Below are 13,773 nucleotides of genomic sequence, written 5' to 3' on the forward strand. Positions count from 1 at the left end.
ACAAATAGTCCTGGGCTGCCATGAGGAAATAGGTAAACAAATATACTGACAGGCATAAAATAACTACTAACTGTATTAATGTTATTTGTATTTATTCTAATTTTAGTGGATTTTAGAGCAAATAAACACTTAATGCCAAATCAAACAGCCATTTTGATCTGATTTTCTCAGGTGTCCAAAACCTTTGTTCTCTTTTTAACATTGTAAAGAGTCTCTCAGTCAGAAGACACTCTTGGCTCTTGGCGGTGTTATAGCTAAAACACAAGCAGTTCCTCACTTTCCGGCCTACGCTAGACTGTGTGAAGCTTGTGTGTGTGCAGGGCTGGATTACGCGGTGGGGTTCTGGAGATATCGGAAATGCCCCGAGAGTGAAGTGATTCATGACAGGGTGATAAGATCCTTCCTCGCTGTAGATACATTTGTACAGTCTCATGCTGGAGCTGTGTGGTGGGGGTCTTATGGTGTGTGCTAGAGTGTCTGTATGAAGTGCCGGCTCAAGTCACTAAGAATCAACAACAAACAGTAAAGCAAACCTATTTTAATGGGACTGTTTAACCTCAGGTATACACTGGTATGTAGGGAAAGGATGTACGTGACACTTTCATGTTATGAAATATGGTTAAAAATGTTTAGAATCTTACTGTGAAATATCATGTGTAATGATAAAGAAGGGTGATGGAAATGGCTGTAATGGCATCACTTTGGACTAAGCTTTTTTTGGAAAAAGGATTGTTTTTTGCTGCATTGCTTTGTACAGCTTGATTTCACAAAATCATAATAGCAAAAAGGTTCATGCACACATCTCATTTACAGGAATGATTCATTATGTACATTCGGTTTTTTAGTGATTCAACAGTGGTTATGGTTTTGTTCCAACCCTGCAAATTAATAAATTAATGCCCAACTATGTGGCACAAAGAGAAAATAAGGCACGTATTGATTTATTCAACACTTTAACCCATTAATATCCCAGACTTAGTACTTACTAAAGATTATTATTCAGTAACTACAGGGACTTTGATACAAACTTACTCTTAGGTTGCAGAAGTGTATCATGCCCACTGGTGGGCTCTGGCCATTTAAGGGTTAAAGGCTGCACACTGTAAGCGTCATGTTGGGTTACACAGCATCCAAAAATGAGAAACCATTGTTTTTAATGAAAGGTGCTCCGGTGCCGACATTCTTCCAGCACTGCTCAACTGCTCTGTGCACCACTCAGCGTTTTGCCATTACTGCCTTTATTTAAACCCACAGAAAGAACAAAAAGCTGTAGCAGACGACGTGGCTTAACATTTACGCAGAGAAAGTCTGTCACTCCAAAGTCCTTTAGAAACAGACAGATGCTAATAGAATGCTACTTTAGCTAATGTTGCTTGAATAATCTTTTTCATTTCATAAACTCATAAATTATGTTACATTTTTCATGTCCTCATATTTATAAGAGTGTAAAATGAGCTTCAGTGTTCTCACTGCAGTGTATTCTATGTGGTATAGCACTTTGTCCTGTATCGGCTATGTGACGCTATGTGACATGCCTGCTGTGTGGCGGCCTTAATTTTGGATCAGCCACTTTAAGGTGACACCTGAATGTTAGGTTTGAATGTTTGCTGTCTATTAATTTGGACAGATGTGAAGTTGATGACAAAATGACAGCCCTGACTGGTCAAACCATTTCTTATAAGCTAAATGGGTAATTCTGAAAGTTACAACAGCCCAGGGCGTACGCCGCTGTCTGGCTCAGCTAAACAGGCTAATTTCCCAAGTAAAGCGATAACACATAATGACCATTACACAAACCTTCTTACACAAGAGGCCATAATCCTGACTGTTTCAGTGTGCACTGCTGAGACATGCAGTGTACAACATTCAGTGCACAAAGGAGACCATTGATAAGACATGAAGTGGTGGATATGGATGTAATTGTAATGTAAATCATGTAACCTTCTATCCTCTATGAAACATACAAACTTCTAAAAAACTGCTGGTCATGAGAAGAAATGATAAAAACAGTTCCATAGCAACACGGAATGAAAATGAAGGATAAATCAAGCATAATTAAATAGTGTTCTCTATAATCCAGGCTGTAAAATGTATTTGCTTTCCTTCCTGATTTATTCTGTTTTTGCATATTTGTCACACTAAATGGTTTTAGATCCTCATATGAAATGTAACATAAAACCAGGAGAACACGCAGAAACACAAAACACAGTTTTTAAATGATCATTTCATTTGACTTGTCTAGTCCTGCCCTTAACCTCACTGCGATGGGCCAAACTTTCACCACAGCGATGTGAAGGACTGATCCACAGTTATAGGAAGCATTTGGTTGCCGCTGTTGCTAAACGTCGCACGACCAGCTTACTTTTTCACATGGGTGATATTTAAGTTGTAAAAGTTTCTTTCCTTTAATCAATGAAACAATCATTTAAAAATGGTGTTTAGTGTTTACTCAGCTCACCTCTGTCTTATATAAAATGTTAAAAAATAAAAGTCACACATCCACTCAGACTAGGAGATGCACACAGCAGTGTCTGTAATACAGACAGGCCATTATTTCAGAGTAAGAATGGTTGATAAGGGAATGAGTCCATAGTAAGTGGCTGCATGTGATGGGGCTCCAGGATGGAGTGGCTGTTGCTTGAAGCACGAGGAATCAGGACAGCAGTGACGGAAGGCTCTGTTTTCAGAACAAGCTGGAGGTGCATGGAGTGCAGGATGTCCTGTGCACTCCAGCACCATTGTGCGCTGCTCTGCCTGCCTGGGACCTGGGCCCAAGGACAACATCCCCTCTGTCACCGAGCCCCTTACAGAGCACACACACACACACACACACACACATACACACACACAGACTGATGCATGTGCGCACACACATATACAAACCCATGCTGGCTGTCATACAATGGGAATGTCTCCAAAAACACCCTGTGGCAAGCTATATATAGAGCACTCAGACAGCTTAGTGCAGTAATTGTACGATGTGAGTTAATGTGACTTTGATCAGATATTCCAGGACAGTTTGTCAGAGCTAATGAGACTCGCCTTACGCTCAAAATAACTTTCGATGAGTTTTATATGGGTGGGTGCAGAACTAAGCTGAGCCTAGGAAACACAAACCTGACTGTTTTATGATAATAATCAAGAAGACCATTGTAGTTTATAAGAATAGATATATTGTTCTTAAATAACATCAATACTTCAGTGGAATGATTTAAAATAGATATAAATAAAATAAAAGTACACACTAATAAGATACTACCGAGTTCCCCACGTCATTTCTTAGAATGTCAAAAACCTATGTCAACATCGGAACTGAAGTATCTCTCTTTTTGGGTTCCTTTTGATCTAAACTGAAATGTTTAGTCAACAAAAACCAGAGCTGAGAGCAACAGTGAGCAGTCCAACAGTGCTACACAGAACAGAAATGAAATCAGCACATTAAAGTCTATATCTAAATTTATGCTTTTCTATATGTTTTCTCAGCTTGCCTGAGCACAAATCTTCTATTTTCTGCTTTTGTTTTCTCATAATTGATTGAACCATATGGCTAAAAACAGAAAATCCCAATTTGATTGGTAAAAAAACTGTGAAAACTATATGTAATAAAATAAATAAATAAGTAATAAAAACAGGTAATTATAGGTAATTAGTCATATTACGATAATAATACAAAGTTATCACTTAAAGAGTGATAATTCCGTGATAATTCCATCCTCAGTTGTACAAATTGTAACCACAGCATCACTTACCACGGCTACTTCCTGCACTTATATGTAAATAATACTGTATTTTGCACTTCTGGTTAAATGCTAACCGCATTTCATTGGCTCTGTGCTTGTTCACTGCACAATGACTATAAAGTTGAATCTAATCTAATCTAATCTAATCTAATCTGATCTAAAGAGGAACACCACGGATTTTCATAAAATAAAATAATTAAATAGTTGCGATGTAAACAAAGTTATTCAGGGTGGTTTGGTGTGCAATGCTGTTTTAGAGAAACTTTGAGTTGGAATGGTTCCCAGTGGTGGTGATAGGAACCAGACGTCTGAAGAGTTTAATGCCTCTGAAAGCTCCTCATAGAAAGTTAGTGTATGGTTATAAACGCTGTCTGATGTGTGACACAGTGTTTTATGATAGTTGTTTGTATATAAAGACAGACAGATAATGACAGATAGATTTTTATGATAAAATTTTGGCTTAAAATGCATCCATTCGTGGTGGCGGGGTGCATGCAGGGCTCTGTGAGGTAAAACTTTTTTTTTGTCTATTTTTCCACGTTACATTTAAACTCAGAAGACTCGTGTAGGTTCACTGGTGGTTCTGGATAGTAAATAAAATGTCTACATTTGTGTTGTAGTCATGGCGACCCCTGGTTCCTATCACCACCTCTGTAGAGAAAGCAGAGTCTAAGTTCTCTACAATAAATCACTTCACATCAAACCCCTGAATGTGACTGCATGACTGAAGTATACAGATTTTTTTAAAATAGGTGGACTAATCAGAACAAGTTCTGTGGCTTTTCTCCTCATCATTGCTAAACAGTAATGGGTCAATCACAGATTTAGGACCTACACGTGGCTTTTTTCGCCCAAAATGAAGTGAAAACACTGTCAATGCTCACAAAGTGTAAATCCCCCAAACTGTAAAGTGAACATGTAGCTGAGAATCTGTAGGTTTCACCGCTGTCGACCTCAGACAGACACTCATTTTAAGGAGTGACACCATTTTGAACCCTGTATTTTCCCAGCCGGTCCTCTTCTACGCCCCCTGGCGCCCCTCCTCTCCGACCACCACCGTCCCATTGTCTCGTCTCCCTCGGCGGCTCTCGAGCTCCGTTATGCTCCTCAGACTAACGGCTTCCCTTCATCCCTCTGTCAGTTTCAGGGTCACTTCTCGCCCCGCGTGAGAGGCAGGATCTCTCCGTCTGACTTCGCGCGACCGCGTCGTTATTTGTGTGGAGATTTGAAGTCAGACTGTTCTTTTCTCAAGAGTTCACATTTTCCCAGCACCTCGAGGGAACGAGAAGAGCCTCGGGCAGAGACGCGGCTCGGCTCGGCTCGGCTCGGCTCGGTCAGCCGCGCGGCTGCGACCGGGAACGGACCATGAAACGCTGAGCGGAGCGGAGCTGAGGAGGCGACACTATCCAGACTGAAGCTATTCGACAAACTGGATTTCAGAATGACCGAGTGACCCTTTGTGTCCAGGTTTGACCAGTTTAAACTCTTTTTTCATGGGTTTCTGAAGCACAACTTTGTAGAATGTTCAGTCCATCACTTATCAGCCTGAGTAACTGGCACTTTATCACTGAACAGACATTTCTCTGAAAAGTGTTTCTCTCTGCCAGAATGCCTGAATCTGTGTAACATAAATACGACTTTACATAGGATGGAAATACTAATGCGTAGTTTGTAGACTTTCCCATATTCATTATGGAATCTGTTTCACAAAGGCGAGTAACGCTGTGAAGAAGTAAAGCTGATCACATTGTAACTTACTTTTTACTGACAGGGTTTACTGCTCATATATGAGTAAAGCAAACTCGTACTTGGCCAGATTGAAGTGACACAGCCTGTAGTAGCCAAAGAACCAAAGTGAAAGAAGATGGGAATATGATTAGGGATGTGCCGGTATGGGAATTGTGGGCAGATCTGATTTTTCAATTATAAATCTGCCAATGACGACACTGCAGATACATAAACATTATAAAATGTAGAAATTGAGACTACATCTATCGAAAATGATAAAAATTGTTTCTACAGGGTTACAAAAGCAGTAAAATGAATAAAATGCATACATTTTATCACAGTAGCCCATCATCGCCTAAGTTTTCTACTCTTCTGGAGTAAAATAAATTGGCCAAGTCTAAACAATAACACAAGTAAACTGTCCAGCGTGGTTCTGATATCTCTGTGTATCTCTAGTTATGATTCTAAGAGAAAGTAATATCAGCAACCTGTTTACGTAGCCCTCAATTTAGCAATGTTGGTTTTTAAATCAATTATCTAGAATTCCAAGCACCGCAGAAGAGCTCGTCCTCACAGTCATGTGTAAAGGCTGAGGCCATATTTTGAGGTAAAAAAACATTTTTCTGCAATTTTAACTGCAATAATCTATACATGACTATGGAGTATATGAATTAAATGATTAAGAAAACAAATGGCAAATAAATATTATAGAATATATAATGAAACCAGGAGTCGTGTCACTGGTGTTACAGCGTAACAAAAAATCTCTTATTTTGATAAAAAAGTCACACTAATGACATCACTTGACTTCATTTTACCTTTTTTCTGAGGATCTCCAGTGAAAGATTTAGTGAAAAATAACTCAGATAGCTACCAGAGTCTCCTGAGTCTCAGTATAATGACACTGTTTTTCCAGCTGACTTCATTGCTATGACCTGTTGCTTCTTGTTCTCTGTTCCATGCCAACATGAGTACAAACAGAATGACACAGGACTCTCTGTGAAAACCTTTCCGGGCTGTGGAAGCTACACAGTCAGGTGAACGGTGTGAAGGGATGACCAACTGTGCACGTCTAATTCACATCAGAACTGCAAATACTGTAGCAATGGAACTGTTATTAAAGGCTCTCATGTTGTGTTTACAACACGTCATGTAGTCATTTTAGACAAGACTTACTTCATGAGAGAGCAAACCCTCTAACCTTGAGAGCCGGGAGCCGGCAGTGACAGGCCCAGCGACTGACCGGAGCAGAGACAGTTAGTGAAGGGCTGCCCCAGCACACTGGCCGTATTGTGAGCGTGCCATATAGGAGCGCTCGGTACAGTACGGGCTTTGTGAGGGGCGTGTGAAAACCCAGTAAAGATGTCACATTGCAGCTGGCTCCTGTGGAGCGTGATGGACTGCTGGAACATGCTGGAGAACAGAGTGGTTGAAAATGGGCAGCGCTTCCCTGCTGGAGAAGGGGCTTTCCTCTGTGCCCACCAAAAATAGGCTGAGTAAGAAAAGCATAGTTGCCAGTAAGACAGTCAGCGATTTGATGAGGTGGTCTGTGAAACAGCGCACTGTTAGTGTCTTATCCAGTCCTTGTTTTCCTGTTGCGGTTCAGTAAGTCTGTATGAGCTGTGTTTGCATGTGCTAGTAAGTCTTTGTTTGACAGGTTAGGGCTATGGAGGCAGACCACCATGGAAGTAGCTGCGCAGAGCCAAATAAAGCCTGAGACGAGGGATTTCCATACGCACGGATATGAAAAAATCCTGGTCAATCCTGATAATCAATATAGGCTCGGTGTCCAAAAGTATAGAGGCAGCCCTTCCCTTCTAATTGGTCAGTTCAGCTATTTTAAGGTGCACGTGTTCAATTGTGCACATACAGTTTGTATAATTTCTATAAGTAAGCAATGCCAATAAAGAGCAGCCATACATGAGCCTAAGGTCACCATGCTGAATGTTAAGCATTAGCGAGAGGTAGGATTGAAAAATGAATTATTTTATATTGAAATCACAATTTGAAAGAACACAATTTTCTAATTGAAAGAGCGGCAGTGTTTTAATTACAGCCTACAACTTTTGTGGGAAAGATGTTTACAATACACAGGGAGATTTTGAACTGCCTGTAGATTAGTTTGACCAATCAGAAGCAGCTAAACATGCACATGATGTATACATGACAACACAGCCCCATCAAACTGGCCGTCAGGCACCCTGTGTTCAGACTGAAGTGGATATTCTGGTCCTCTTGGCCAAAAAACAGGTCTGGACCTTAATTTATAAAGAATAATAACACTTTAAATCACAGTTACAATATTGTTTGTTGCAACTGGATATTTTCCCCAATCTGTTCAGCCCTAAGTAGGATTCAACCCTTTGGCATTGGGCTGTGGAACAATGGAACTGTATTCTCTGGAGTGTGAATCCAATAACTATGGGATGAGTTGGAATGGCTTTTGTGACCCAGAATTATCCAGAATCAGTACCTGCTCAACATCATCACTAATGCGCTTGTGACTGAGTAGAATGACTGAATCTAAGAGTAGTAATCCAACATGTCGTGTAAAACATTCCCAGAAGGGTATAGGCTGTTACTGCATCAACTCCTTATCAATACACCTGATTTCATGATAAATAGTGCATGAGCAGGTGCCCCCAGTCTTATGGACACGGTCTATCTACAACTGAATTTGTTAGTGCCAGTGCTGATACAGAAATTCTGGGTTTATTAAATGAAGCAAATTCATTAGATTTATAAAGAAAATCAACTTTATGTTTAGCTTGGGTTTAAATGGTGCTGCAAAGAGCCACATGCCTTTCTGCTCATTTCAAACATCATTTATCAATCAAAAAACAATGCTGTACCAATATAATTGTAAAGTTTATAGATTGAAGATTATTTCTCCACAATGTTGGACAAAGCACTTAGACAAAGCAGCTGGATTTCAAGAAACATATCATTGCATTCGGCCATTAATATGTACATAACAGCAATATCGATTTATACAGAGGAACCAATTGAATCTGCACAGAAATAGCAGAGGAGTGCATCAGATGGTCAGTGAATGGGTCAGCTGAGGATGAGACGTCCTCTTGGCCCTCCTCACTTGACTCATCTATCAAGATGCCACACAGCCTTGAGGACTGTATTATGTGCATTTGTGCCCTGGCAGGAGGGCATTATGAGGGAGACAAAGATTTAGGCTGGTTAAGACCAAATCTGCTTATCTCAGCATTCACAGGTCATTAGCAAAGCAATTAGCAGTGTTATTAAATATAACCTTTATATTACAAAACATGTTAAATCTTCACAAAAGAACTCGCGAAAATACATTTTCATCAGTTAGATGAGGTTGTTAGATCTGTACCCCTCACCTACACGGTGATTCAGCCTACTTTCCATAGCTTCAGGGTGAGGAAGTCCCACCATTAATTGCTAATGACTTAATTATATACCAAGTGTACATTATAACCTTTTCCTATGGGAAAGAGACTTTATGGGAATTCTGAGGTATGGTTTCCATTCACTACATTTTAAAAGGTAGAAGGATTCTAGTGAATAAAGGTCCACAAACAATACAGAATCATCATGTACATTTTCCTGTAGTGGCTGGTGGCAGAAAGCAATATGAAACTAAACTTCATGGGAACTGCCTGTACTTGCCAAGCACACCAGATAGATCGATGAACACAGTAGAGTTTGAATGCGTCTCTTTGTATCGACTCTGCTTATCTGTTTAACAGGCCCGTAGTTAATCTATATAAAGTGCAGGAGCCCAAAGGACAAACCAGTGGAGCAGAGATTCCAGGTGAAGGGTAGCACGAGTCCTAGTTGGGAGCAAGGCAGACAAATCAGAATCCTGCCAAAGGTGCTCCATATTCAGCTAACTTGCTAAATCTGTCCCTTTGTTCTCTCTCCCTTTTACAGGAAACAGAAATTGGCAGGGTCTACGTGCTAAAGATGAGAGCTGCGCCTGCTTTTACAGAAGAGGCCAGAAGCTTTTGGAGTGAAGGTCGATGATGGGCCAGGAGATACACAGCAACCAGCGCTCTTTTTGACAGCTGGGAATTTGAAAGAAGCAGGAATTCCCCGCTCTCTGGTGGTGTCGCCATGGCGAGTCTGGTGCTCAATGACACTGGGCTAGAGGACTGCGGCATTGATGACTCCTTCAAGTACAACCTGTACGGCGTCGTGTACAGTATTGCCTTTGTGCTGGGCCTCGTCACGAACTGCGCCTCGCTCTTCGTCTTCTGCTGTCGCATGAAAGTGCGCAACGAGACCACTCTCTTCATGACGAACCTGGCATTATCTGACTTAATATTTGTTTTCACTCTGCCATTCAAGATCTACTACAATGTCAGACGCCACTGGCCGTTTGGCGATGGTCTTTGCAAGATCTCTGGAGGAGCTTTCATCACAAACATCTATGGCAGCATGCTGTTCCTCACCTGCATCAGCGTGGACCGCTTCCTGGCCATTGTTTATCCCTTCCGCTCGCGCACCATACGCACCCGCCGCAATGCTGGCATTGTATGCGCTCTGATCTGGTTGCTTATCTTGGGTGGAGGCATGTCAGTGACTTTTTTCTCTGCCACCAACCGCGCCAAAGCAAGCACTACTTGCTTCGAGGGCTTTTCCCAGAAAACATGGAAGACATACCTGTCCAAGATCACCATCTTCATCGAGGTGGTGGGCTTCCTTATCCCTTTGCTCATTAACCTGGCCTGCTCTTCCATGGTGCTACGAACACTACGCAAGCCTGCCACGCTCTGTCAAATCGGCACCAACAAAGAACGCGTGCTACGCATGATAGTGGTGCACCTGGCCATTTTCATTGTCTGCTTCGTGCCATATAACTCTGTTCTTTTTGTCTATGCCATGGTGCGCACTCAGGCCCTGGCTAGCTGTTGGCTTGAAAGACTAGCACGAACTCTCTACCCTATAACGCTCTGTGTGGCGACTTTGAACTGCTGCTTCGACCCAGTGGTGTACTACTTCACTTCTGAGTCCTTTCAGAAGTCACTGACCACTGGAAAGTGTCAAACTAAGCAGGAAAATGCGCTGCGCAGTGAAGCACCTGTTTCTAGCAAGGAGAATACCAATACAGAAACAGTCGAAACTAATGCACTATCCAGCAATGGGAAAGAACAGATTACAGAGACTCAGTTTTGAGACCACACCTTGAATAACAACAGCTCCAGTATGAATCTCCAGGCAAGTTTCTACAATCAAAATAATTTGTCTTTATGTTAAAAAAATTCAACTCCTTAGCTTTTCTTAACTTAACTTATAGAAATGTACATGTGTAAAATTTGCCACTGAACTACGTTAACCGCTTAAATGTCTTGGTGTGCGTACACACATCCAAATGCACTGAACTGCAGCATTGTTTGTTTTTTATATTACGATAAATGTGCTTGAAAGTGCCAGGTTTGAAGAACCATCAGCTCCTTAGTAAACAGCACTTTTATATGTTGTCTATCTTTTACTGTAGACTTGAAATGATAGGCAATTAAAACGCTTATGACTGAGTCGTCTTCTCTCTCCTTTCTTTACTGTAGCCGAAGTTGTAATACATTCGTTGGCTGCGATTTAAAATCCCTGATTGTAGAGCAGATGAACTGTGATTTAACACAGCAGCTGTAAAAGGGGCCCACAGATCACCAGTCATCAGTATTCAAGCTGGTCACAGCCTTAGGCACCCCCATCTGTGCTCAAGCCACAGCCAGGCGAAAACATACCAGTTTAAGGGTTCAGAAGGGGGCCTCAGTGGAGTGATGGTGAAATCACTCCACTGAGTCTAACAGACTCATAGGAGATTGTACTTAGGATATGAGAAACTAGGCCCTGTGCAGTTGAGAGAAAAATGCCAAAGTCCAGTGTTTCCTTGGCCAAGTGCTTATTAGGACTATAGCAATGGGTCATTGTCTCCTTCTGAAAGAGGGGGTTCTCGCTTAATCGTGTTCAGGTCTCAGGAGCTGCCTTAATTCTCTTAAATATGCTATTATGGGCCCTTTCTGGCACGTAACCCCCATTAGATTAGTGAGCAAACTCCAAACCTGTTGTTTTTCAGCCAGAGCCCTGGAGCCACAAGCGAGGCACCGAGACGGCTGGTGAACCGGCAGTTAATGTCCGCTTTATGTACACAGTTGTGTTGTGAAGACAGAGAAAGTGTAGCATTTATTGGAGATAATTGCGCTACAGCGCTGCGCTTATAGCAGAGGTTAGATAACAATGGTGGGCAGCACATTCCACTCAGTGCTCTGGTGGTCACTGTTTACACAGTAACCTAATAGCAGTTTCTCATGTTTGAGTGGCACTGGCACCTGCATGGAGTCTGCACATCATAACTGAACTGAATTACAGAATTATTGGACCGTACGGCACAAGCTAGAGTGGAAATATGAGCTTATGGGGGGGATCTCACAGCTGCTGTACAGGGGGCTTCAGGGCAGTCAGTGTGACATCAGAGGAGCAGCAGTAGTTCTGGGGTCCTGAGAATGTGGACAGACAGGAAGAGGAAGCCTGAGGATCAGAGGCCAGAGGAAGCGCACAGGGGACTGGGTGACCCAGGCTTAGCTAGAGGGCCTATGAGGGGCAAGGGTGGAATGAATCGATCACAAGGAGATATGTGGGCTCAGTCTGTCCCTTGTGTCCTGTTAGTAAGACTGGAGCTCCTGGGCTGATATTGGTAATCATTAAACACAGCTGTAGTTGGCATGAACCGATATGGGGCTTGTGGGCCGATGCAGAAATACGATATTTTTATGTGCACATCTGCTGATGCCGATACATAAACATCTATAGAAAATGTAGCAATTGGATTAGTGTTATGGAGAAATATACCATTTATTTATATGAAGTTATCTGTTCACACATGGTACATAAATACATCATCAAATATCGGTTTGAAACATCCATTAAATCTAAATGTGTCTGATGCTGAACACTTTTTTATAAGCAGTTATCTGCTGATACCAATACCATCCACTCCCCAGCTGTTACCAGTATCAACCACTGTAATCATGTATGCACGGCTGTGAGTGTAAGACAGGTTAAAACTGGATTGTTATTACATTACCTGCTAAATAAGACACTGCAATTATTGCAAACATTGACATTATTTCTGTACATATTTACATTATTAACAGAAGCTTTTATCCAGAGGCCCCTACAGCAGTAGCTAAACAATAATGTTGGGAATAATGGTGGGCAGTATAGCCAGTCTCACTATGTGTATGTTTGTATATAGCAGAGCGATTTTTATAGATTAACAGTGGTGTGTTGTTCTGTGTTGACCTTTCACTGTTTAATAAGAGCCATAAAAACCAAAGTAAACTTGAAATATTTTTACTGTGCCATATAGTAACAAAAAGACTGACCAATATAGATAAGCTAATGTCAGTGTTGCTTTATGGTGCTATGGTGCTGAATGTTTTGTCATGTCTGAATTTCTACAAAGCTGAAATTGGCTTTTTATTTGGCAGCTTCTTTCCATTCCATGGAATTTTCCATTAAATGGTGCAACAGGTACATTCAGAAATCTGCACATTTAAGGTGGAATAAGAAATTCAAGTAAGAATCGAAATTTAGCTTTGTGGAATTTCTCAAATCATTTTTCTGAACACATGCATTCCGTCCAATAGAGCCTCTGACAGACACTGCTGGACTCATACTACTAAACCCATAATGGAGTTTATGAATATTCATGTTGGTTTCTGATTAGTATATTTAGGGAAAAGTGGACAGGAACTCAAGTGAACATATAGGTAATGTGTCAAAATCTTACTTGGTTAAAAGTGGAAGAATGGAGCCCAAAAATATGTATATAATATGTAAACATCAAAAGTTATCATTTAATTTTACAGTTGTATGCAAATGTTTGAACACCCCACATCAAACGAAAATAAGTTAGCAAACTTAAATATGAAAATGTAAATATTAAAATATGTTCTGCTTATTTTAGAACACAATTTCTATTTATTTGCTGAATTTAACATATTGAAAAAAAAAAAAACATTTTATGCCAATAATTGCACACGAATCTGTGCAGACGTGTCTCTGTAGAGGACGTTTCATCTTATTTTCACTTAGAAAATCAACAAAACGTGGAATTTGGCCAGGGGTGCCAAAACTTTGCATACGACTGTACTCTGGTAAATAAACGATTTAACAAATAAATGAATAATTGCCCTGTTTGGTGGTGAGTGATGCAGAGACTAATCACACAAACTGTGTGGGCAGTTTCATTTTACATGGATAAGAATTTGATTGTTTTAATTTGGAAAAAACTGAGAAGTTCTGATCTCACAGTCTT

General features: G+C 41.0%; 1 protein-coding gene across 2 annotated transcripts; it reads left to right on the forward strand.

The window, feature by feature from the left end:
- Positions 1-4,658: 4,658 nt before the first annotated feature.
- On the forward strand, positions 4,659-10,987 carry lpar4 (lysophosphatidic acid receptor 4). 2 transcript variants are annotated; one of them, XM_036569424.1, is made up of 2 exons: positions 4,659-5,207; positions 9,384-10,987. In XM_036569424.1, exon 2 carries the CDS (start codon positions 9,567-9,569, stop codon positions 10,626-10,628), a length of 1,062 nt encoding a protein of 353 aa, XP_036425317.1. In that variant the 5' UTR covers positions 4,659-5,207; positions 9,384-9,566; the 3' UTR covers positions 10,629-10,987. The 2 variants fall into 2 exon arrangements, with proteins under 2 accessions (XP_036425317.1, XP_036425318.1); XM_036569425.1 differs by lacking the exon at positions 4,659-5,207 and adding an exon at positions 6,260-6,505.
- The last annotated feature ends 2,786 nt before the right edge of the window (positions 10,988-13,773 follow it).

This window comes from Colossoma macropomum, unplaced genomic scaffold (assembly GCF_904425465.1).
Source record: "Colossoma macropomum unplaced genomic scaffold, Colossoma_macropomum, whole genome shotgun sequence".
In the NCBI taxonomy this organism is placed as follows: Eukaryota; Metazoa; Chordata; class Actinopteri; order Characiformes; family Serrasalmidae; genus Colossoma; species Colossoma macropomum.